At 34.9% G+C, this 26,238-nt stretch overlaps 2 protein-coding genes across 3 annotated transcripts; one reads left to right on the top strand and one right to left on the bottom strand.

Annotated features, from left to right (window-relative positions):
• Nucleotides 1-6,744: 6,744 nt before the first annotated feature.
• On the top strand, nt 6,745-19,057 carry LOC144209062 (myosin heavy chain, fast skeletal muscle-like). 2 transcript variants are annotated; one of them, XM_077735247.1, is made up of 41 exons: nt 6,745-6,825; nt 6,920-6,958; nt 8,466-8,687; nt 8,760-8,903; nt 9,043-9,199; nt 9,303-9,330; nt 9,404-9,512; nt 9,604-9,696; nt 9,776-9,839; nt 9,928-10,026; nt 10,117-10,220; nt 10,349-10,487; nt 10,592-10,710; nt 10,819-10,968; nt 11,055-11,225; nt 11,304-11,607; nt 11,688-11,752; nt 11,833-11,920; nt 12,065-12,182; nt 12,256-12,379; nt 12,522-12,658; nt 12,744-12,999; nt 13,081-13,323; nt 13,429-13,605; nt 13,687-13,832; nt 13,914-14,004; nt 14,101-14,490; nt 14,564-14,690; nt 14,771-14,889; nt 14,964-15,160; nt 15,457-15,640; nt 15,716-15,881; nt 16,357-16,481; nt 16,558-16,866; nt 16,949-17,152; nt 17,250-17,375; nt 17,466-17,636; nt 17,719-17,823; nt 18,485-18,580; nt 18,706-18,837; nt 18,955-19,057. In XM_077735247.1, exons 3-41 carry the CDS (start codon nt 8,481-8,483, stop codon nt 18,973-18,975), a joined length of 5,805 nt encoding a protein of 1,934 aa, XP_077591373.1. In that variant the 5' UTR covers nt 6,745-6,825; nt 6,920-6,958; nt 8,466-8,480; the 3' UTR covers nt 18,976-19,057. The 2 variants fall into 2 exon arrangements, with proteins under 2 accessions (XP_077591373.1, XP_077591379.1); XM_077735253.1 differs by having other exon boundaries at nt 12,522-12,662; nt 12,748-12,999.
• Nucleotides 19,058-19,535: 478 nt separating this feature from the next.
• Nucleotides 19,536-26,021, bottom strand: syt19 (synaptotagmin XIX). Its single transcript, XM_077710485.1, has 8 exons — nt 25,851-26,021; nt 25,699-25,772; nt 24,190-24,240; nt 23,766-23,945; nt 22,578-22,727; nt 20,966-21,085; nt 20,390-20,501; nt 19,536-20,314 (listed from the first exon to the last, which is right to left on the bottom strand). Exons 1-8 carry the CDS (start codon nt 26,011-26,013, stop codon nt 20,001-20,003), a joined length of 1,164 nt encoding a protein of 387 aa, XP_077566611.1. The 5' UTR covers nt 26,014-26,021; the 3' UTR covers nt 19,536-20,000.
• Between the last annotated feature and the right edge of the window lie 217 nt (nt 26,022-26,238).

Here is a 26,238-nt window from a genome sequence, read left to right as displayed (position 1 = left end):
AAGACCCCAGAGCAGTCGGGCTGACGCACGAACCACTTGTTCCACCGGGACGCCCCAAAGGTAGACTTGTTAGTATAATTGACAGTTAATGTTATCTTACCTCTGTTTACATTTTGAACTTACCATCATTACACTGATGCAGATAATGTAGGGAAAACAATTCAAGGTATTAATTGTTTGACCCACAGGTGTCATAGTGGCGGCTTGGGGACCAAATATGGCCCGCCGCATCATTTTGTGTGGCCCGGGAAAGTAAATCATGAGTGCCGACTTTCTGTTTTTAGAATCAAATTAAAATGAAGAGTATGGATGTATATTAAGTTTCCTGATTTTCCCCCTTTTAAATCAATAATTGCAATATTTTGATCATTTTTCAGAATTTTTTGTTCGTTTGTTCATTTTGTAAAATCTAAAAATATATTTTAAAAAAGCTAAAATAAACATTGTTTTAGATTTATAAAAAACTGAATATTCAGAGCTTTTAATCCAGTTCTTTTAATCCATTTATCAAAAAAATATCTAAATATATCTAAAATGGTCCGGCCCACATGAAATCAAGTTGGCGTTAAAGCGGCCCGCGAACCAACCCGAGTCTGACACCCTTAACCCATTGCTTCCCATAATCCCACTTGTAAAGTCAGTTTGAGTCTTGACTACTCTTGATGTAAATCCCTCAGTCTGACCAATGAGAGACTGAGACAAGACCAAGACCTTTATGTGTCAAAATCAAGACTGTTGTAACGTTGTTTTGAGGTCAATCAAGGTCTTGAATCCTGCAACTCTATTAATGTAATAGTCATAGTTCATATGCAGCATGTAGACTCAAGCAAATTCCTGAATTAATGAACAATCTTAGCAAGTAAGGAATAGTGTTACCAGAGTGAACAGCTGTTCAACTCTGTTAAAGGAATGATTAACACTACAATCCACTGAAAATGTCATCTTATCATGTATCATTTGATTTAATCTGATGTCCTTGTGTTCCTTCTATTAAATTAATGCCGAAGACCTGTTTGTCACTGAGAGGCTTTATTTCACTGAGTCATGCAATTTATTTTTTACCACCTTATTAAGAATATCCTAGCCAGGCAATATTAAAAAAAACATATTTATGTTACATATACCAAAAATAAACTGTAGAAAATGATGCTTCATTTTGTGCCTGTTCAAATAGGGCAGAGAAATAAGATCAGACAACAAATGGTCACTTGAGACACATGGAAACAGATTTAAAGGTCTGATGTGGATGTGTTAAATTCTTTAACTATGATAACAACCCCAAATTCCTCACAGCTCAACACCATTAACTTAGTGACCTTAAAAGTACATCAAGCTTCTTAACATTAAAATAGTCCATCCTCAGCTGCTCTTATGCCACATTTCACACAACACTGCATGTTGCAATGTGTGAATCTTGTTGTAGTCAACTGAAGCCGGAAGAAAATTATAAATGGCTTAACATTATGCGATGAAGATATAAAAATTAAGCTCGTTTCAAATAGGGAATAGTGTCCCAAAACAGTTTTGGAGAATTTTATTTGTATTCATAGATATTAATCACTAAGCCAATAGACAGTTTATTAAACCAACCCATCTCTGTTTGGGCTGCAAGTTGAATTTCCAAGAAAATTAACAACATAAAACAATAATACTGAGTTTTTGACAAAGAGTAAAAAAAGGAGCCTTTGTAATTTTCCAAAATATGAATACTTCCAAGTTGAATTCAGGCTTGTGCTTTGTGTGACCATCTGGTAAACCAACCAATCAGAAAGGACCACTGCTTTATGATCATAGTAAGACATTTTGAGCTTTATTTTAGGGTGGATGGTCAAACGTGTCCGACAGTGTGCTTAATTTGCTGGACACGTTCTGCTTATGATGCGGGTTTACTCCCAGGCAACTCTGACTTTATTTGGCCAATCTTTAATGACTCTTTAAAAGGAAAGATTTCATTTAAAAGTGCTTTTCATATTAAATATCGAGAAGTTTTTGCCCTCAATTTGATGGAGTCACATAGACTGAAATATGCAAACAATGAATACACAGTCTACCTGTAATTGGGTCAAAAAGCATGTACTTGTTTTTTATTGAAATCCTAATAAACATGCAGTGGTATTAAGAGCAAGTTTCATTTAGTCAAATATTAGTTTATGGGCACTCTAGTAAAATGTTCTTATCAAAACCAATGATATCATAAATGAGCAACTGAAAGTTTCTCATTGCTAGGCATTCATGCATTTCAGTATCAAGGGAAAATTTCATGTGTATCCATAAATATATATATATATATATATATATATATATATATATATATATATATATATATATATATATATATATATATATATATATATATATATATATATATATATATATATATATATATATATATATATATATATATATATATATATATATATATATATATATATATATATATATATATATATATATATATATATATATATATATATATATATATATATATATATATATATATATATATATATATATATATATATATATATATATATATATATATATATATATATATCAAATAACAAAAAACACTGCTGTGTGTAAGAAAGAGTTCTTTTCTCACCAACATGTGTGACGGCATGAAAATAGTACAATCAAAGCAACAGTGACGTCACAGCAGCAGTGATTCTAAGATTATAGGTTTAGAGGCGCTGAGCCCTCGACCATTTTGACACAGATTAATTTCCGAAGTTCTGAACGAAAAGCCTAGTTAGTCCCGACTGTATCCTTTCTGCTGCCTGGAGTCAGCCCTTTGGCATCATTGAGCTTTAAAAATGAATGTGTTTCTTGTTGTGGAATCACTGCCATGTTGTTTTACTGCAATTATGTAACTTGTAAAATTCAACACTACAGTCTTTTTGTTTAGTGGTCTATGAGCATTTGGTGTGCTATATATATTTTTTTACATAGAATAAATTGCACAAAGACTTTTTTTTCTGTCTATGATGATTGTTAATACACAAGTCATTGTATGAAGTCTTTGGATGCCGGTTTTATACATGTATTAAACACTAAACTGTGTCATGAATACTTGTCATTGTTCATTGTGACCACCTGGGCCAACAGGTTTACATGGTTTATAGTGACACATTTATATTCAGTTGTATTACTGATACTCTTCATCTTTCCGGATGGACTCTCAGACTATGATAATTATTGAAATATTAATTAGGATAAATGTTACTTGGAAGGCTTAGTTTTGTTGTCTGTGGACTATTGAAGCCCCTTAGAACTTTATTGTCCAAGTTAAGGCCCGAAGAAGAATATTAAATTATGGAATATGGCCCACACAAGATTCTTAAGAACATGTCAGATTCTGTTGTATATATATATATATATATATATATATATATATATATATATATATATATATATATATATATATATATATATATATATATATATATATATATATATATATATATATATATATATATATATATATATATATATATATATATATATATATATATATATATATATATATATATATATATATATATATATATATATATATATATATATATATATATATATATATATATATATATATATATATATATATATATATATATATATATATATATATATATATATATATATATATATATATATATATATATATATATATATATATATATATATATATATATATATATATATATATATATATATATATATATATATATATATATATATATATATATATATATATATATATATATATATATATATATATATATATATATATATATATATATATATATATATATATATATAATATATATAATATATATATATATATATATATATATATATATATATATATATATATATATATATATATATATATATATATATATATCCTTATTACTTATTAGGGTTACGGGGGGTGCTGTACCTGATTCCAGCTGTCTGCGGGTCAGAGGCGGGGGACACCCTGTATTGGTGGCCAGCCAATTGCAGATAACTAGGTACACTCACACCAATAACTAGGGGCAACTTAGAGTGCCCAATCAGCCAATCCTGCATGTTTTTGGAATGTGGGAGGAAACCGGAGGAAACCCACGGCCGCCCATTTATATATAAATAAATGTGTTTGTGTAAGCTTTATGGAACATGAATTGATTGTAATTTAATGTAATATAATTATTATTTCTTTAATTTATTCATCAGTTGATTTATTTATTTTCATTTATTTTAAATCATTTTAATAATACGGTTTTTATCCCTGAAAAATCCAAAACATACGCATAGGAATTAACCTACTAATTAGTGATATGAAACCAAAATTATCCAAGTTGCTTGTGACATTTAATAACGGCATTACTGCACAACTGTGACGAACAGTGTTGTGTGGTGAGGCCAAAAATGGACTTGCAGCTTTAGGTGCAGATTTAAGTGTTAATAGCATGATATGTGTGAATACCAGAGACATATCTGTTACACATGCAACAATTACAAAAAGTACGGTAATGCCATTTGTTTAAATGATAAAGTCTGTAAAGTTAAACCTTTCTTTACGAATATTCCTTACACTGAAAATTACATTGTAAAAATATTGATAGTATAATCGGAAGAGTTAGCAAAATTGATTTGATACATGATTATTCTAAACAATGTGATATCAAATAATAGAATCAACAATACAGGATTACCGGAAATTAAATCTTAATTTACCTGTAAACGAGATCGTTGTAAAATTTGTTGATCGAAACATGATCTCCAAGATGTACTGGTATTGTGACAAATGTTTGAGGACATATACACATCAGCTGTCTTCACACATTTTTTGGAATGTTTCAAATTTAACCACTGCTTTGTCAGCAATTCATGTTCACACAAAGTCTGTGCATGAACTCACCATTAACAGTTGAACTGTTTAGCCTAATATATTGTTACACCATAAAACAGATACAGGTGTATGCATCCATGTATGTAAAGTTGTGTATTTTTAGCAAATACTACGATATACAACATAAAATCCCATCTCGAATGAATGAATGAATTAATCTCTCTCTTTATATATATATAATATCTATTGTACGTGATGCGGTGGTGCTTGAGCCTACCACAACCATCTGTGGGCACTCACACCATGTGTTAAAACAGCCTAGGATGCATGTTTTCGGGAGGTGGGAAGACACCGGAGTACCTGGAGGAAACCCACACAGGGATTGAAAACCACTGGGGATTAAAGCCTTGATCTCTAAACTATGAGGTAGATCTGCCTCTCTCTCTCTCTCTCTGCCTCTCTCTCTCTCTCTCTCTCTCTCTCTCTCTCTCTCTCTCTCTCTCTCTCTCTCTCTCTCTCTCTCTCTCTCTCTCTCTCTCTCTCTCTCTCTCTCTCTCTCTCTCTCTCTCCTTCTCTCTCTCTCTCTCTCTCTCTCCTTCTCTCTCTCTCTCTCTCTCTCTCTCTCTCTCTCTCTCTCTCTCTCTCTCTCTCTATATATATATATATATATATATATATATATATATATATATATATATATATATATATATATATATATATATATATATATATATATATATATATATATAGATATAGATATATATATATACATATATATCTATCTATATCTATATCTATATATATATATATATATATTTATATATATATATATATATATATATATATATATATATATATATGTATATATGTATATATATATATATATATATATATATATATATATATATATATATATATATATATATATATATATATATATATATATATATATATATATATATATATATATATATATATATATATATATATATATATATATATATATATATATATATATATATATATATATATATATATATATATATATATATATATATATATATATTTGTTATCTGAACTCAATGATATTTTCCGAATTGGGTTACTTTTTTTCATTTTATTACACTCCATCCATCCATTGACACACTTTACCAGAAGATGATTACTGAAATGTACAATTTCAACAGGTTCATTCATTCATTCATTCCATTTTCCAAGTCGTGGGTGGTGATGGATCCTATCCAAAATATCTACGGGCACCTGCATGGAGGTGGCCAGCCAATCGCAAGGCACACTCCTAACTAGAGACAATTTATAGTGTTCAACAAATCTACCCTGCACAGTGAAAACCCACGCAAGCCCAGGGATAACATGCAAAATCTGACTTAGGACTGACTTAGGATCGAATCCTCGACCCAACAGCTTTGAGGCTTGTCACATCATCAGATAAAGCAAAATGTTAATGAAAAGGAGTCAAATTAAAACAATAATACACAATTAGAGTTATAAAACATGCACAGACCACAAAAATTAAGGCTTTCATTTGATAAATTATAATGGAAATTACTAGCAGCACAAAAACAAAAGTTGGACAAAAAGCAATACTCACACATCTTGTCTTGATGAAAATAAATGCTTACTACACACCAAAGAGTCATTAAACGTTGTTGTAGTGTATTAATGCCTCACTTAGCGCAATATTACAAAGACATGAGAAAATAAATGTTTTGCTGAATAACAATAACCCCAAAATATGAATATATTGACAGGGAGCTAAATAGAAATCCATTTTAATTGACGTAAATACCCTCTAAAAATGCCACTGGACCTGTTCGCAGGGTTGTTGGCTGGCTTTCAAGGTCATCCACACAAATTTGGCTTGTGGTCCCTATTTAACTCTTACCATATAAGCAAGGACCCCTTGGTATAAAAGGATAGCAAGGGGGGCTGAAGCAGTGTGTGGTAAAGGACTGAGAAGACCCCAGCGTGTAGTAAGTAAAACATTTCCCTTGTGGAGCCATTTAGTTTATTATCCATCCTTTGAAATGCAGTCGATAAAACAACTTTGCATTTTGATTTCAACAGGGTTGTGACATTTGAATTTTCAAAGGATAAACAGAACAGGTATGTACACCTTTATATTTGTTTGTTTGTATAATTTAAGAAAGATTAAATTAATGGCAATAGGTGTGTCACGGTGGATACTGGTGAGCACAAACTGTAAGATTCAAAATGCATGTTGTGCAAATTCTGATCTTTCAGCATAGAGTTTGTGAGTTCATGTGAGGGTGTTGAGATTAGTTTAGATTAGATTAGATAACTTTATTCATCCCATATTCGGGAAACATACGCAGCACAGAATGCTTACCTCATTGTACTGCTTACTATACTGTGACTGCATATTCATATCCAATCAAGTGTGAATCCATATAGTAAAGACAAATAATAATAACAATAATGAATGAATAGATAGTAACAATTTATCTAAACATGAATCAATTTAAAAACACATATCTCTGAAATTACTGAAGCGATTTCAATGAAAGCAAAGTTTGGTTAGTCAAAATAATACCTTTTGTTCTCTCAAATGTGAAAAATACATTTAATTTGAAAATTCTGAGAATAATTCAAAAGTTCAATTTTGTTCTCCTTGTGAGATAGCACAAGACTGGTCAGTAGTTACATTTTGGCCAAACATGCAATCTGCTTTAAATTTTTGTTATCATGTTTAATAAAAAAGAGTCTTAGCGTTTCGGCCACACAGTTTTGAGATAGAGGGTTGGATCCCAGGTCCAGACCTTCTTGTGTTAAGTTTTCATTTCTGTCTGAGCTAGTTTGTTGTTTTTCCCCCAACAACTTCGGTTTTCTCCCACATCCCTATAATGTTTATTGTAGACTGGTTGGAGACTATAAATTACCCCTAGGTATGAGTCTGAGTGTGAATGGTTGTCCATCTCCTTGTGCCCTGTGATTGGCTGGCCAACAATTCAGGGTGTCCCCCGCCTGGTGTCTATAGTTGGCTGGGATAGGCTCCAGCACCCCCTGTGACCCTTGTGAGAAGCGGTATGGAGTATGAATGGAAGAAGTAAGGAAAGAATGTTTAATTTGTTTACTGGTTTAAGCAAACTCCAATATAAAAAAATAACTATTGTTTGTAAATGTTTTTTTAACCTGAAAAGAAAGCAATATGAAATAATATTGTTTGCTAGCTGCTACAATTCAAACAAAATCTAAGATGAAAAATAAGTATTAACTGGATATGAAAAGAAGTCTTAGCGCGTTGGCCACACAGTATATATATATATATATATATATATATATATGTATATATATATATATATATATATATATATATATATATATATATATATATATATATATATATATATATATATATATATATATATATATATATATATATATATATATATATATATATATATATATATATATATATATATATATATATATATATATATATATATATATATATATATATATATATATATATATATATATATATATATATATATATATATATATATATATATATATATATATATACCCTGTATTCAAGACAGTATATGAATATTATGCAAATTACGAAGACATTCACTTAATTTAATTACAGACATAGACCGCCACCATGAGTACGGACGCAGAAATGGCCTTGTATGGCAAAGCCTCCATCTACCTCCGGAAACCGGAGAAGGAGAGAATTGAAGCCCAGAGCAGACCATTTGATGCTAAATCAGCCTGCTATGTGGTCGATAGTAAAGAACTGTATCTCAAGGCAACAATCCTCAAGAAAGAAGGTGGCAAAGTCACCGTTAAAGTCCTGGATACTCAAGAGGTTGGAATCCCTTCTTATATTAAACTCATCCACTAAAAGTAGTTCTCACTTGTGTCCAATGACTTTTTCTAGGAGAAAACAGTCAAAGAAGATGACGTTACTCCAATGAACCCTCCAAAGTTCGACAAAATTGAGGACATGGCCATGATGACCCATCTCAATGAAGCCTCTGTCTTGTATAACCTCAAAGAGCGTTATGCAGCATGGATGATCTACGTACGATAGTTTTATTAAATTCTTTGTATAATTTCGCATCTATTTTACATGAAATGGTATATTGTAATGTATGTAAAAATGCACATAACATTCAAAAGTTAAAAGGTAATCAAGCAATTATGCTTCAACTCTCTTACAGACATACTCTGGGCTCTTCTGTGCCACTGTGAACCCCTACAAGTGGCTCCCAGTGTATGATTCTGAAGTGGTGTCTGCTTATAGAGGCAAGAAACGTATGGAGGCTCCACCCCACATCTTCTCTGTCTCTGACAATGCATATCAATCTATGCTTACTGGTATGTAATACATTGAACAAGGGTAACTCTATGATTATTATTATTATTAACTCTATGCTACCACAGAATGATATAATTGATTTGAAAATTTCCACTTTAACAGACAGGGAGAATCAGTCTGTCCTGATCACGTGAGTATATATTTTTTTAAATTAGACACCCAAAATGTAAACATACTTTCATGAGTTTGGCTCTGTTCCCCAGTGGAGAATCTGGTGCAGGAAAAACTGTGAACACCAAGCGTGTCATTCAGTACTTTGCCACAATCTCCGTTGGCGGAGACAAGAAACAAAAGGAACAGGGAAAGTATCAGGTATAGTATTTAAATAGAAATAATTGCATTACTTTTCAGGAATTAACTTGACTTGTTGAGGCTGATTTAGATTTTTTTTAAATGATGACAGGGATCACTTGAGGATCAGATTATTGCTGCCAATCCTCTTCTGGAAGCCTACGGTAATGCCAAAACCGTGAGGAATGACAACTCTTCTCGTTTTGTGAGTATAGCGAAGAACGTTTGAGGAAAAACTATGATTCTACTACGTTATCATGGAAATCGGTCTCCTTTCAAAACAGGGTAAATTCATCCGAATTCATTTTGGCACATCTGGCAAACTGGCCAGTGCTGATATTGAGACATGTAAGTATGCAATTTACATTGTGAAAATACTTCGACTGTGATATGATTGTGAACTATGACACCTGAGATTTCCCTAAAATAATTTCAGATCTGCTGGAGAAGTCTAGAGTAACATTCCAGCTCCCTGATGAGAGAGGCTATCACATCTTCTACCAGATGATGACCAACCACAAACCAGAGTTGATTGGTAGGGTCACTTTAAATTACGACATTCACACAGTTGTCTGCCCTATGAAAAAGTTGTTTATTTTTTATATGTATTATTATTATTTTACAGAGATGTCACTCATCACAACCAACCCCTACGATTTCCCCATGTGCAGTCAGGGTCAGATCACCGTGTCCAGTATTGATGACAAAGTTGAGCTGGAAGCCACTGATGTGAGTAGTTATTTTTCAAATATTTTTAATGGTTTTGCTTTCATCTGACCCTTTTCTTACACTATTGATTATTTCTAAATGAAGAATAATTTTGTTTCGTACAATGAACCTACTTATGGTACCAACAGAATGCTATTGATATCCTGGGCTTCACCAATGAGGAGAAAATGAGCATCTACAAAATGACTGGTGCTGTCCTCCACCATGGCAACATGAAATTCAAGCAAAAGCAGCGTGAGGAGCAGGCAGAGCCTGATGGCACAGAGGGTATGTGGTAACAGTCAAAATCAGTCCTAAAAGTACCAGCCTGCCATTGTACTGCTGTTGGTTTCTTCAATTAAACAATCAATTGCACTTTAAACATATTTCAGAATCTGATAAGATTGCCTACTTGTTGGGTCTCAACTCTGCTGACATGCTCAAAGCTCTTTGCTATCCCAGAGTGAAAGTTGGAAATGAGTTTGTTACCAAAGGACAAACTGTACCTCAGGTAATATACTACTATATAAACAATAAAAGAAAATAAATCAGAAGGATGAAAACCAATGAAATGTGGCCAGTTCCATCCTGTAGATTAACTCATTTCATATGTTTTTAGGTGCTGAACTCTGTAACAGCCCTTGCCAAGTCCATCTATGAGAGAATGTTTTTGTGGATGGTCATCCGTATCAACCAGATGTTGGACACTAAACAGTCAAGGCAGTCCTTTATTGGTGTCTTAGATATTGCTGGCTTTGAAATCTTTGATGTAAGCGTCATTCCTGTAGAAAGACAAACACGAAAGATAATAATCCTTGTTGTGATGAAAATTATCGGTGCAATGTCTTCCCACAGTACAACAGCATGGAACAGCTGTGCATCAACTTCACCAATGAGAAATTGCAACAGTTCTTTAATCACCACATGTTCGTCCTGGAGCAAGAAGAGTACAAGAAGGAGGGTATTATCTGGGAGTTCATTGACTTTGGCATGGACTTGGCTGCCTGCATTGAGCTGATTGAAAAGGTGTGCAATTGATCCAGATGCAGATTTTTAAAATCTTCTAAACAGTCTCATTTATAACATTCCTCTTCTTTTTTTAAGCCCATGGGCATCTTCTCCATTCTGGAGGAGGAGTGCATGTTCCCGAAGGCCACAGATACATCCTTCAAGAACAAGCTGTATGACCAGCATCTGGGCAAATGCAAAGCATTTGAGAAGCCAAAACCTGCAAAGGGCAAGGCTGAAGCCCACTTCTCTCTGGTGCATTATGCTGGAACTGTGGATTACAACATCACTGGCTGGCTGGACAAGAACAAGGACCCCCTGAATGAGTCTGTTGTGCAGCTCTATCAGAAGTCTCCCGTGAAACTCTTGGCTCACCTCTATCCACCTGCTGCTGCTGAGGGTAATTCATTAAATCTTCATACACCTGAAGCACGAGATGGATATTAAATATTGCTTCCTCTCCTCCGAAACGGTAAACAGAAGCTGGAAAGAAGGGAGGCAAGAAGAAGGGTGGTTCTATGCAGACTGTATCGTCCCAGTTCAGGGTAAGGTCTCGCTGGTAAAAAGATTTACAAATATATATTCATATTATGTTTAATACATACTCCTTTTGGGGGGATTTCAGGAAAATTTGGGGAAACTGATGACTAACTTGAGGAGCACCCATCCTCACTTTGTGCGTTGCCTGATTCCTAACGAATCAAAGACTCCAGGTAAATTATTTCATGAAAATCTCACTTGAATGGAATTTTTTTATTGTAATACTTATGGGCGTTAGACCTTAGAACCTGATTTTGAGCCGGAGTTTCCCATTGTTAATAAACCAAACCTTATGAAATGTTTTCCCTTTTCCATAGGACTAATGGAAAACTTCCTGGTCATCCATCAGCTTCGGTGTAACGGTGTGCTGGAGGGCATCAGAATTTGCAGGAAAGGTTTCCCCAGCAGAATTCTCTATGGTGACTTTAAACAGAGGTATCATAAAATATCATTAATAGAAATTAATCATCAAAGTGATAGGATCTAACAAATCTTGTTGTAAAAAAAGGTACAAGGTGCTGAATGCAAGCATCATTCCTGAGGGCCAGTTCATTGACAACAAGAAAGCTGCTGAGAAGCTTCTTGGTTCAATTGATATTGACCATGACCAATACAGATTTGGTCACACCAAGGTAAATAAACAAAGTGACAGATTTATTTTATTAATTTATATCAGTGCTCTTTTTTTTTACATTATAGACATTCATTTATGTGTTTTATTCAAGATGGGACCGGTATTTAAAAATGTATTTTTTTCTTTCTTTCTTTCTTTAGGTATTCTTCAAAGCAGGTCTTCTGGGTACCCTTGAGGAATTGAGAGACGAGAAACTGGCAGCTCTTGTTACGATGACTCAGGCCCTTTGCCGTGGTTTCCTCATGAGAAAGGAGTTTGTGAAAATGATGGAGCGGAGGCATGTGATGACTTCTGTAAAAAAAATAACACCCAGTGTTTTTAAAAGAGAACCAATATCTATAAGTTGACATTTCAATACACAGGGAGGCTATCTTTACCATCCAGTACAACGTGCGCTCATTCATGAATGTCAAACATTGGCCATGGATGAAGGTGTACTACAAGATCAAACCTTTGCTAAAGAGTGCGGAAACAGAGAAAGAGTTGGTACAGATGAAGGAGAACTATGAAAAGATGACCTCTGACTTGGCTGCTGCTCTTGCAAAGAAAAAGGAACTTGAGGAGAAGATGGTGTCTCTTCTGCAGGAGAAGAATGATCTGCAGCTGCAAGTGGCCTCTGTTAGTGATAAGTCACTGACGGGTATTTTTGTGACCTGTGTTTTGCGTGACTAAATATGTTTTTTTCCCACTGTCCAACAGGAGACCGAGAATCTGTCAGATGCTGAGGAGAGATGTGAGGGTCTTATCAAGAGTAAGATTCAACTGGAAGCCAAACTCAAGGAGACAACAGAGAGATTGGAGGATGAAGAGGAAATCAATGCTGAACTAACAGCAAAAAAAAGAAAGCTAGAGGATGAATGCTCTGAGCTTAAGAAGGATATTGATGATCTGGAACTTACCTTGGCCAAAGTGGAGAAGGAGAAACACGCCACTGAGAACAAGGTGGGAAATATTCGATATGAATTTTTATGAAGATTGTGAGGCGTGAGGATCCACCGCATATATTGCAGTTTATGTGTGATAATTAAAACTCTGTTTCCATTGTAGGTGAAGAACCTGACTGAAGAGATGGCTTCTCAAGATGAGAGCATTGCAAAGCTGACCAAGGAGAAGAAGGCTCTTCAAGAGGCTCATCAACAGACTCTTGATGACCTGCAAGCTGAAGAAGATAAGGTCAACACTCTGACCAAAGCCAAGACCAAGCTTGAGCAGCAAGTGGACGATGTAAGTTTTATTAAGTTATTTGGATAAGAAACTCAAGATGTGGCTTGAATGCCTAACTGACGCAATAATATTACAACACAGCTTGAAGGTTCTCTGGAACAAGAAAAGAAGCTACGTATGGATCTGGAAAGGGCTAAGAGAAAGCTTGAGGGTGACCTGAAACTAGCTCAGGAATCCATCATGGACTTGGAGAATGACAAACAGCAGTCTGATGAAAAACTTAAAAAGTAAAAGCTTTCTTCTTTTTTTTTTGTATACTGCCAACCATTTCCCAAAGAAGCTGACCAAAATATTTCTGATCTTCATAGGAAGGACTTTGAAATTAGTCAATATCTGAGCAAGATTGAGGATGAGCAATCAATGGGTGCGCAGCTTCAGAAAAAGATTAAGGAACTTCAAGTAGGTTATAAATTTTTCCTCACTACAAATTCTCCCACTCTCTCAATATTAAACACTAGGTGTTAAAATTAGGTTGTTAACATTTTGTTCTAATAGGCCCGTATTGAAGAACTGGAGGAGGAAATTGAGGCCGAGCGTGCTGCTCGTGCCAAGGTTGAGAAGCAGAGAGCTGATCTCTCCCGGGAACTTGAGGAGATCAGCGAGAGGCTGGAGGAGGCTGGAGGCGCCACTGCTGCTCAGATTGAGATGAACAAAAAGCGCGAGGCTGAGTTCCAGAAACTTCGCCGTGATCTTGAGGAGTCCACCTTGCAGCATGAAGCCACTGCAGCTGCTCTCCGAAAGAAGCAGGCTGACAGTGTTGCTGAGCTAGGCGAACAGATTGACAACCTCCAGCGCGTCAAGCAGAAGCTTGAGAAGGAAAAAAGTGAATACAAGATGGAGATTGATGATCTCTCCAGCAACATGGAGGCTGTTGCTAAAGCAAAGGTGAAGTTTTGTTACACTGTGTCAATTTAGTTATGGAAAAGCTGACTAACAACACAAATCTTCCAAAAACAAGGGAAATCTGGAAAAGATGTGCCGTACGTATGAGGACCAACTTAGTGAGCTGAAAAGCAAAAATGAAGAGAATCTTCGGCAGCTCAATGACCTGGGTGGACAGAAGGCCCGACTTTTGACAGAAAATGGTATGCAATTGATTGTCAAATTAGCCGTCTGATGAAATACTGAAAATACACTTAGTCTAAATGATTTTACGTTTAAAAAGGCGAATTTGGCCGTCAAATTGAGGAGAAGGAAGCTCTTGTCTCACAGCTGACAAGAGGTAAGCAGGCCTTCACACAGCAGGTTGAGGAACTGAAGAGACAGATTGAAGAGGAGGTCAAGGTATGAAACATAGATTCTAACTTAAAATGGGTAGGAGGTTGAAGTCTGTTCACAGAGGACATTTTGGTTACCAGGCAAAGAATGCTCTTGCCCATGGACTGCAATCAGCGCGCCATGACTGCGATCTGCTCAGAGAGCAGTTTGAAGAAGAGCAAGAGGCCAAGGCTGAGTTGCAGCGTGGAATGTCCAAAGCCAACAGTGAGGTTGCTCAGTGGAGGACTAAGTATGAAACTGATGCCATCCAGCGTACCGAGGAGCTTGAAGAAGCCAAGTGAGTGAGATTTAAAAAAAAAAGACAGTTCCTTTATACATTATTTACGTGTAGAGGTTGCTTATAATAATTATAGTTATTAGTTGCATGGTTAGTATTTGACTTTGCCATCACCGACTGTCTACAAGGGGTACATTGCTACACCTCATAGCCAGAAAGAGCCAGAAATTGATATTGCTTAAAAAATATTAAGTATGGTTTATCACAAATTAAGCATTAGTGACCTTCACTTGCATTTTGTCTTCTCGGTATTTATACAGAACCTCAACAGTATTGTTTTCTTACCTTATCAACAGGAAAAAATTGGCACAACGCCTCCAAGAGGCTGAGGAGCAGATTGAGGCTGTAAATTCTAAGTGTGCTTCTCTGGAGAAAACCAAACAGAGACTCCAAAGTGAAGTGGAGGATCTCATGATTGACGTGGAAAGGGCCAATGGTCTTGCTGCCAACCTTGATAAAAAGCAGCGAAACTTTGACAAGGTACAACTAATACTTATTGCTTCCATGCCATACAAGGAGACACTGACCACTGTAATGTATAAATTGTTAAATTAGGTGCTGGCAGAATGGAAGCAAAAGTTTGAAGAGGGACAGGCAGAACTTGAGGGAGCTCAGAAGGAGGCCCGATCTCTTGGCACTGAACTGTTCAAGATGAAGAACTCTTATGAGGAAGCTCTGGATCAGCTGGAGACCATGAAGCGTGAAAACAAGAACCTGCAGCGTGAGTCATTCAGGTTTAGTTTTCAAAATGGTGGCAATTTGTCTGGAATTTGATTTCATATGACATGTAGTAAGGGTTATCATTATTTTTCTAAATTTAAAATGGGGGCCCAGTATTGAATGATTAGTGCATTGGTCTCACATTTCTGGGGTCCTGGGTTTGAATCCATGTAGGTGCTCTTGTGTGGGGTTTGAGTGTTTTCTCCAAGTCGTCCAGTTTTTTCCCCTACATTCCAAAAACATGCATGGTAAGCTGGTTGGACACTCTAAATTGTCCCTGGGTATGAGTGTCAGCGTGAAAAGTTGTTCTCCCCTCTTGGTACCGTGTGATTGGATGGCCACCAGTTCAGGGTTTCTCCCGCCTTATGCTCAAAGTCAGATGGGATAGGCTCCAGCAAGCCCCGTCACCCTTGTGAGAAGAAGCGGTCCAGAAAATAAATGAATGAATGAATTTGAAATGCTCTTTTTCTTTGCAGAGGAGATATCTGATCTGACTGAACAGATTGGAGAGACTGGAAAGAGCATCCATGAGCTTGAGAAGGCCAAAAAGCAGGTGGAGACAGAGAAATCTGAAATCCAAACTGCTCTTGAAGAGGCCGAGGTGATTTAAACTAGCATGGATTTCGCAAGGTTCGTATTCCCTGTTTGTTAATATTGGATTAAATTTAATCATGTAGGGAACTCTGGAACACGAAGAGTCTAAGATTCTACGTGTGCAGTTGGAGCTTAACCAGGTGAAAGGAGAAGTAGACAGGAAGCTGGCAGAGAAAGAGGAAGAAATGGAGCAGATTAAGAGGAATAGTCAGAGAGTGATTGAGTCCATGCAGAGCACTTTAGATTCTGAGGTCAGGAGCAGAAATGATGCCCTGAGAATCAAAAAGAAAATGGAGGGAGATTTGAACGAGATGGAGATTCAGTTGAGCCATGCCAATCGGCAGGCAGCTGAGTCTCAGAAGCAGCTGAGAATTGTGCAGGTGCAGCTAAAGGTATCGCAATGTTCAGAACTAAAACATGATCAGAGTTCATTTATGCTGCCATTTATTGATGGATTACCCTCATTTTCAACAGGATGCACAACTGCACCTTGATGATGCTGTCAGGGCACAGGATGACCTCAAGGAACAAGCTGCCATGGTTGACCGCAGGAATGGTCTCATGCTGTCTGAAATTGAGGAACTCAGGGCTGCGCTGGAACAAACAGAGAGAGGCCGTAAAGTGGCTGAGCAGGAGCTGGTGGATGCCAGTGAACGAGTTGGACTCCTGCACTCTCAGGTAAGTCTTGTGCAAGACACTTCATAACTTTTATGAGTCTGCAATGAAGCATTTTTGTATAAATCATATTCAAATGACAATGATATGGATTTATCAGAACACAAGCCTTCTGAACACAAAGAAGAAGCTGGAAAGTGACCTTGTCCAGATCCAGAGTGAAGTGGATGACACAGTTCAGGAAGCCAGGAATGCAGAGGAAAAAGCCAAAAAGGCCATTACTGATGTGCGATACCTCGTCTATAATGCATTGTTTTATTTAAAAGCTTCTACATTTCATTTCTTGTGACATAGAAAAAATATCTGTCCTTTCTAGGCTGCAATGATGGCTGAGGAGCTTAAGAAGGAACAAGATACCAGTGCTCATCTTGAGAGGATGAAAAAGAACCTTGAGGTTGCTGTTAAGGATCTGCAGCACCGCCTGGATGAGGCTGAGAACTTGGCCATGAAGGGTGGAAAGAAACAGCTCCAGAAACTGGAGTCTAGGGTATGACTGTTACAACAAGATAGTTAAAAAACATCTTTTTAAAATGATTACTATAAATGCCAAATTCAAAAACAATCCTCAGGTCCGTGAGCTTGAGACAGAAGTTGAAACAGAGCAGAGACGTGGGGGTGATGCTGTTAAAGGTGTCCGAAAATATGAGAGAAGGGTAAAGGAGCTCACATACCAGGTAAATATGGTACCTTATCATTCAGTATACATAAAAAATACACATTTTTTTTGTTTTTTGGGTGGAGTGGGTGTTTGTTGTATCTGTGGTTTCTGCCAATAGTGATCTAGGTAAATAAAGAGTATTTGTTCATTCATGTTATGTACTGCTTATCTACAAAAGGGTCGCAGTGGTGCTGGATCCTATCCCAGCTAACAATGGACAGTAGGCGAGGAATACCCTCAATTGGTTTCCAGCCAATCACAAGGCACAAAGAGATTAACAACCATGCACACACACGCTCATACATAGAGACATTTTTAAGTGCCAGCCTTGAATGTTTTTGGGATGCGGAAAAAAACCCATGCAAAGTCCACATATATCATGCATTTTTAAAATAATTGTAAATGTTTAGTTGCATGCACATTCTTTAATTTTTAATGAGCAGTATGTCTTCACGTGATCTATGTTTTTACTTTCTGAAGCTAATAAAATAATTGAAAATATCTGACAGTGGCAGACAGATTTCATTGGTCAACTAATTATATACTTCCTATACAGGCATTCCTGCCACCTTTAAAGTCCTGACATACTACATAATACTGCACATGGAGCAATGGTGGTCACAAAGAAATGAACAAACATGAATCAAATGTTAAAAAAAATATTCTTTGTATAACAGACTGAAGAGGACAAGAAAAATGTCAGCAGACTGCAGGATCTGGTTGATAAATTGCAACTTAAGGTCAAGGCCTATAAGCGACAGGCTGAGGAAGCGGTAAGGATGTGGACCCAAAATAACAACTATTTGGAATTTAAATGAAACGTACATTTGCAAATTTTGGCTCCAATGTGTCATTCTATTTCCAACTACTAATTGTATCTGTCCATCTGACTTTTAAGGAGGAGCAGGCCAATGTTCATTTGTCCAAGTGCAGGAAGGTGCAGCATGAGCTGGAAGAGGCTGAGGAGCGGGCTGATATTGCGGAGTCTCAGGTCAACAAACTGAGAGCCAAAAGCCGAGACTCTGGCAAGGTAAATACTGTATACATTTAATTTATTCATACTAGAGTGTGGACATTTTTCTGAGATCATTGTCATAATATAAAATTATTACTTTTATTTAACTAAGGCATTTTTGTTTTCTTACAGGGGAAAGATGCAGCTGAATAAAAATATTATCTCATGGGATGTTTCAAGTCATATAATATGATGAGAAATAAACCACAATAAAACACTTTCAATTCATAAAAAATGTCTGCTGTGATCATTTCATGTGTCTGACTATGTATTCTTTGGATTAAATTGTGATATGATTCTAAACATTAATATATGATAATTTTAGAATAATATTGATCAAAAACAAAACAAACATCATAATTTAAAGAACTTTGTTGTCCACTTTCATTTTTCCACTAACAAACTTAGTTTTGTTCAGCAAAATTCACTCAGCTAAAACGTAAACAGGTGAAGAGATGACAAATGAATCAAGGAAATCTAGCAAATCAGAATCAGTAATTTTAATGCTCCTTTTATATGTGGCGCATAAATTACAAATCCATAATTACACTATTGCACGTAAAATCGATAATTGAACTGGCTACTTTAAGATAGATTTGGATGAAAGTAATTTTTCGACTGTCCATATTAGGACATTTGGAGAAACCAGTTGTATTCGACACTGGTGAAGATCGGCTTCACATACAAAGTACTGAAATATTAACTGGACAAGATACAATATTGTTTTTTAATGCGGCACACCACCTGCAGCATGTCTAACATTAAGCAGGCAAACATAAATGCTAAACAAAGTGTTCGTTGTTAGTTTATATGTTCATTTTCCTTGGTCGGTTTACAAGTACAACTTAATATAGCTAGCCGGAAATAGTTGAAAATCCTTAAAACCTTTGTCCCGCTTTCTTCTGTGCATAGAGTCCATGTTTTTATTATTTTTTCTTAGCTTGCACTTGTGGTTTATTATGACTACCTGCACATCACCATCATAATTTGTAGGGCTAACATAGGTACAGTGGCAATATAAACAAATATCAAGCCACATTTGTGTCATTAATATCTGGCACTGCAATAGAATGGCATCCTTGCGCTATGTGTCTCATATTGTGGATATTATTCGACCTATTTGGTTTAAAAACAAATAAGGCATGCAAATAGTGTATAAAAAGTTCCTGAAACATAACTCAGATAAGCAGAGCATGCCATCTTGCAATTGGTTGACGGATTGAGCGGAGCATAAGACCCCAGTGTTCGTTTTCTGAAGTCTTGTCCTTCTTCAACATTACTTGTCCAATGAGTTGCTTTGATGTTTTTTTATTTAAGTGAGTCTCATAAACAGATCCTAAAATTGTACACTGCTCAAGGGGAAATTCTGGCAAGGAGAAAAAAAGAACTTTATTGAAGACCGTCACTGGGCCACGTACCACTGCCGCTGTTTTCTGGTCCGTTAACTTGCATCGGTCGCACTGCACACTGATCCTGACACAGAGGGCTGAATCTAGAACCAACAATGGCGACGGGTTACTGTGTATTTTGTTTAATTATATATTGCATGAGCATATTTGTCCATTACCTGGATCCAAGTGCTGCTCCTTAAAGACTGTTCGAACTTTTAACACTCCAATCTCAATCCTCTGAGAAGTAGGAAGAAACCTCAGGGACAGAAGCACTTCCCCGACAAGATCCTGCCAAATGAAAGATGAAGTTTTAGTTTGTATGAATGTATCCTGTGAACAAACTATTAAGGCAACAGTTTTATCTGTGCTCCAATTTTAAATAAGATAACATTTGTCACATACACAAAATAAAAAAAATGCTCTTAAATATTGTTCACAAATCTGTCTAAATCGATAATTCATCCAACCTCAGATGTAAACTATATCAAGATGTTAGTATGATTGGAATGTATATTGCACAGATTTGCCTTAATCTGGCCATAATAAAAGTTCCCCTCTTAAATATTGAATGTGTATTACATAATGCAATGCTATATATCTGACGAGTATAAGTACAAATGTCCACAAGAGCTCTTGCCTGTGTAACCAAAATTTGTTAAGAGAAAGGCAAATGGCAAAACCTTTGAGATCTTTCAGTTTATTGCATTAAAACAATAGTAGCAAAAACAAAATTGTAATTTGTGTATTTTCACCTTTCTCGGAGCGAGGAGTTTTCCTTTAAGCTCAAGAGGGTAGGAAATGTTGAGTTGTTTGAGAGGGGTCCTCACCTCTCCTAATGCGGTGTGTCTGGAGTGTTTGTCAAAGTTTTTCACCTGAAAAATAAATGCCAATGGAGGTCTTATTCAATATGTTGGACTTGTCAGTCAGAAGAATGAAGGTGAGCAGGAGTAACAGAATACGTACATGTGTGTCAAGGAGAAGGCCCCAGAAATGATTTTTGGTGGATTTTAGGATTTAATTATTTAATAAGGGACAGCACATATTTATGAACATATTCCTATTCATGATAATGAACATATCTATGTAAATATGTAAGATAATAGCCGAGACACACAATCCCTTCTGTGTAATAACTTTGGGGTGAGGTAATATGAAAAGACGTTGGGCGGTGATCTGCCTTCTACTGGCCGAATGAAGGTTAGGTGAAAGACAGTGAGAGGTAAGTGATCCGCTCGGGGGGGTGATGCGATGTATCCATAACGGCAGAATGCCAAATTACGAGTCCGAAATTATCACTTATTTGGGTCTTTTGCCGAGAAAATGCACCCAATGGAGAAGCACTCACAATTTCGTCATACGCAGTTCTGGGTATGATGACAATTAGGCTTTTGTTGTTGATGATGACAACAAAGCCCATGTCCAATTATTATTATTTGGCACATCACAGTGGTGCCTTATGTCACTCTAGCGCTCCTTTTGTTAATTTTTTTTTTTCATTAGACTCCCTTGACTGTACATACTATACCCTTTGATTCACAACATAATATCATTGTTATCAAAATAATTTAGATATTTATTGTACTTTAAAATTGTTGAAATGTCAAATAATTAACACATGAGTATGGCTATCAAAGAATTACATTTCAAATTTTGAATAGTGTATGGCTCTTTTGGTCAAAATGTTCACGACCCCTGATGTATGGCTTTTATAGAGTAGGTTTAAGGAAAAGAAATGAGGTGGAGCAAGAAGTAACAATTATGAAGATGCTCAGGTCCTTCTCAGGATTGACCAGGTGAGATAGGATTAGAAATGAAACAAGAAGCGGGAGAGTGAAGATTAGAGAAAAGATTAGATGTTTATTGGGAGAATTTGGGAGATTTTGTCCAACTTTAGAAGGTCTTTTTGAGTCCGACTCAGTTACCGCAACTAAAATGGCGCTGTTTAAGCGGCAGCCGGCGGCCACGGTAGCTCTGTCCACTCATGTTTTTTGTGCTTTTGCTGCTTTTATGTTTTAATGATTTGATGATTCCATTTACTTTGATTTGCTTTGTGCTTTTGCTTTGCTGTGTATTCTGTCTAATCACCCTCTTGCTACTGCCACAATGTAATTTCCCGAATACGGGATGAATAAAGTTATCCAATCCAATCCAATGTTGATGGGGGAAGGACAAGGAAATGACGGGTGTAGGGGAGGATGATACAAACGACAGGTTGAAGTGAAAAAAGTAGATTTGCTGTGGCAACCTCTCACGGGACAAGCAAAAGGTGTATTAGTAGTAGTAGTTGGACTTGTCACAAATTTGACTTATTACATAATAAACTGAGTCAAATGCCAGTTTCATTCCCATTCTTTTCATACCAACCTCCATCCTTAGGTCGATATCATCCAGCCTTTGTTCATCACCCAGAATATAGCTGAACTGGTCACCAAATAATGGGTTGCTGGTGCCTTTTACAATGCGAGTTCGCCAGTCCTGGAGCACTGTGCGCAGAGCAAGTGATGGCGCATCACTCTAATTGGATCAGAGCATTGAAATGTAAAATATACAGTAGTACACAGGTGTATCTTTATATATATTTATATAATAAAAGAAACAGGATTATTGATAAGTAACTCTCTAGTCTTGTAATTTATTCACTTGTTCAAATATTGTTCCTAAATTTGTTTTGTGCTTGTTCCATGATGTATGGGTCTTTTCAAATAGATTATTTAGTTTAAAATGTGTATGCCCAGCAAAAATTGCTGGATGTGTTAGCCCAAAAAACAGGGCTATTAGATATTCTAGTGGTGAGTTTTGCAATTGTTTTTTAACTTGAGCATGTTTTGCAATTTTTTTTTAGCCCCTCAAGAACCCAAACAACATATCTCCAAACTTTGCAAATGACACATTCTCATAGTTTGGATGTCCAACCCATGTTTGTAGGACTGTTAAATTGTAATCAGAAAAGAAAACAAACATAAACATAATTCCCATACACTATCTCAAAAACATACACACCAAAAAATGAGGAAACTGTTAAAGTTCATTGGTGGTGCTGGATCCTATCCCGGCCAACCATGAGCAGGTGGTGGGGAAAATTTTTCAATATTTTTAAATAGGGGATTATATATATATATATATATATATATATATATATATATATATATATATATATATATATATATATATATATATATATATATATATGAAAGGTGGCTTGGCGGCTCTCAGTGGTTCACACGTCGGCCTCACAGTTCGTGGGTCGTTTTTGAATCTTGGTCGGTCCACTTGTGTGGAGTTTGCATGTTCTCCCCAGGCCTGCGTGGGCTTCCCCCGGGTAATCTAATTTCCTCCCACATTCCAAAGATAAGCATTTTATGCTGGTTGGACACTCTCATTTGCACCCAGGCATGAGTGTAAATGGTTGTCCGTCTTCTTATGCCCTGCGATTGGCTGGTCACCAATTCAGGGTGTCCCTTGTGATAGGATCCAACACCCCGCCATCCTTGTGCGGATAAAGTGGTTCAGAAAATGAATGAATATATAGTATATATAAATGGTGTGAATTACCCTTTCAACAAGTTGATCCGCATCCTTCTCGCATCCAGCCCATAAGAGTTTAATTTGGACAAACAGTGGGTGGCTGCTTTCTCTTCGCTCTTGTAACCCTTCCACCTCCAAAATAGTAACTACAAGATGACGCTCCGGCTCATCATAGTATAATGAATAATGGAGCCATCCGACAAACCCCTAAGGCAATGGAAAGTGAGGCAGTGTTTAGCAAATTATACATCAGTTCTTTTTTCCCACCATGATAAATGTTTTCCAAACCCGATTTCGATTTCCTTATTATTCTGTAATTTTTGTGCAGGCAAATAAGGTATAGGACTGCCAAAAGTATACAAATAAAATATACCTTTATAATGTTAGTGAGTGCTAAGTGTTCTAATGAGATGAGATCATAAATGTATAAAAAGATTATCAAGATACAGACGTTGTCTCCTTTGTTTGTGGTTCCCAAGATGTCCGCATCAAAATCTTCGATCTACAAAGTTGGCAGAGGGTTTAAGTTAATAATTTTATTTGACTTAACCATGTTCTACTCCTTTACCTCGAAATTACTGGCTTCAATCTGTAACAAATATCTGAAATTACCAGTTTTTTACTGGTTTCCCACACACTGTACATACATGTGTTGTATGGCAAGAGCTAACCATGGTGTACTCTCCCACAAAACAGTTCCTTTGTTAAAAATAATCAAACCAAACTGGCACCACTACTAATAATAAGGTGGCATAAATATGATGCGATGTATCCATAACGGCAGAATGCTAAATTACGAGTCTGAAATTATCACTTATTGTCTTTGTCGGGAAACGCACTTTATGCAGCACTACCAATTTCGTCATATGCAGCTGGGTATGATGACAATTAAGCTTTTGTCGAGTCAATGATGATTACAAAACTCAATTTCCGATTATTATTATGCATATTTATTTATTGACTTATTTATTACCTAACTATTTATTATTTATTTACTCTAAAATTTATGTTCCTCTATCTTCATTCTCGCCCTCTTGCTACTGTGACAATGAAATGGGATGAATAAAGTTATCCAATCTATATATATATATATATATATATATATATATATATATATATATATATATATATATATATATATATATATATATATATATATATATATATATATATATATATATATATATATATATATATATATATATATATATATATATATATATATATATATATATATATATATATATATATATATATATATATATATATATATATATATATATATATATATATATATATATATATATATATATATATATATATATATATATATATATATATATATATATATATATATATATATATATATATATATATATATATATATATATATATATATATATATATATATATATATGTATATATATATATATATATATATATATATATATATATATATATATATATATATATATATATATATATATATATATATATATATATATATATATATATATATATATATATATATATATATATATATATATATATATATATATATATATATATATATATATTATATATATATATATATATATATATATATATATATATATATATATATATATATGTATGTATATATATATATATATATATATATATATATATATATATATATATATATATATATATATATATATATATATATATATATATATATATATTATATATATATATATATATATATATATATATATATATATATATATATATATATATATATATATATATATATATATATATATATATATATATATATATATATATATATATATATATATATATATATATATATATATATATATATATATATATATATATATATATATACATATATATATATATATATATATTTAATACGGTTTTCCATGAAAAATGACAATTTGCAGTTGTTTCTTACCTTGATTGTTGGAATTCCTTTGTACTGTTGTCTTATTCCATATACCTCAGCCCCGTAAAGCAAATGACCATTCACTGCAACAAATAATTTAAAAAATAAGAAAAATCTATTAGTCAAACGTTTTTGTTTTCCAACATCTTATCCTTGCTCACCTGCTTGGGACTGCGGTTGTGTGGTGGGTGGGCGTTTAAAGCATCTGAAGGCCTGCCAAGCCAAGATGCCCAAGGCCACCAGAAGAAGAGTAATAGACACTCCAAGGATGCTGTACTTAATGGCATTTGAGAATGGAAACCTCAATACAGAAGCAGCTGACATAAAACTTCCAGAGTGGAAGAACTATCATGTTTCACCCCCTTCACTGTGGTCTATGAACTAGGAACACAGAAATTCATGTGAAGAACACATTCAGAACAAACTGCACTTACATTATTTTAACAATTCACAGACAAAAAATGTTAACTGTATGTGACAGCAATAGTTTTGTTTTACCTCTAATACAAATGGTGAAGATGAGAGATTCTTCTCTGTTGGGAGTACTTT

The sequence above is a fragment of the Stigmatopora nigra genome, chromosome 2 (assembly GCF_051989575.1).
Source record: "Stigmatopora nigra isolate UIUO_SnigA chromosome 2, RoL_Snig_1.1, whole genome shotgun sequence".
Taxonomy (NCBI): domain Eukaryota; kingdom Metazoa; phylum Chordata; class Actinopteri; order Syngnathiformes; family Syngnathidae; genus Stigmatopora; species Stigmatopora nigra.
This window is presented reverse-complemented; position numbering and strand designations above follow the sequence as displayed.

What these genes read in the sequence shown, in the direction of transcription:
- syt19 (XM_077710485.1), bottom strand. Translation starts at nt 26,013, where the DNA reads ATGTCAGCTGCTTCTGTATTGAGGTTTCCATTCTCAAATGCCATTAAG. An exon ending in ACAACCGCAGTCCCAAGCAG is followed by an intron (nt 25,773 to 25,850) that starts GTGAGCAAGGAT and finishes TATTTGTTGCAG; the next exon opens with TGAATGGTCATTTGCTTTAC. An exon ending in AAGGAATTCCAACAATCAAG is followed by an intron (nt 24,241 to 25,698) that starts GTAAGAAACAAC and finishes CCAACTTTGTAG; the next exon opens with ATCGAAGATTTTGATGCGGA.
- LOC144209062 (XM_077735247.1), top strand. Translation starts at nt 8,481, where the DNA reads ATGAGTACGGACGCAGAAATGGCCTTGTATGGCAAAGCCTCCATCTAC. An exon ending in AGATTGAAGAGGAGGTCAAG is followed by an intron (nt 14,890 to 14,963) that starts GTATGAAACATA and finishes TTTGGTTACCAG; the next exon opens with GCAAAGAATGCTCTTGCCCA. An exon ending in GAGGAGCTTGAAGAAGCCAA is followed by an intron (nt 15,161 to 15,456) that starts GTGAGTGAGATT and finishes CCTTATCAACAG; the next exon opens with GAAAAAATTGGCACAACGCC.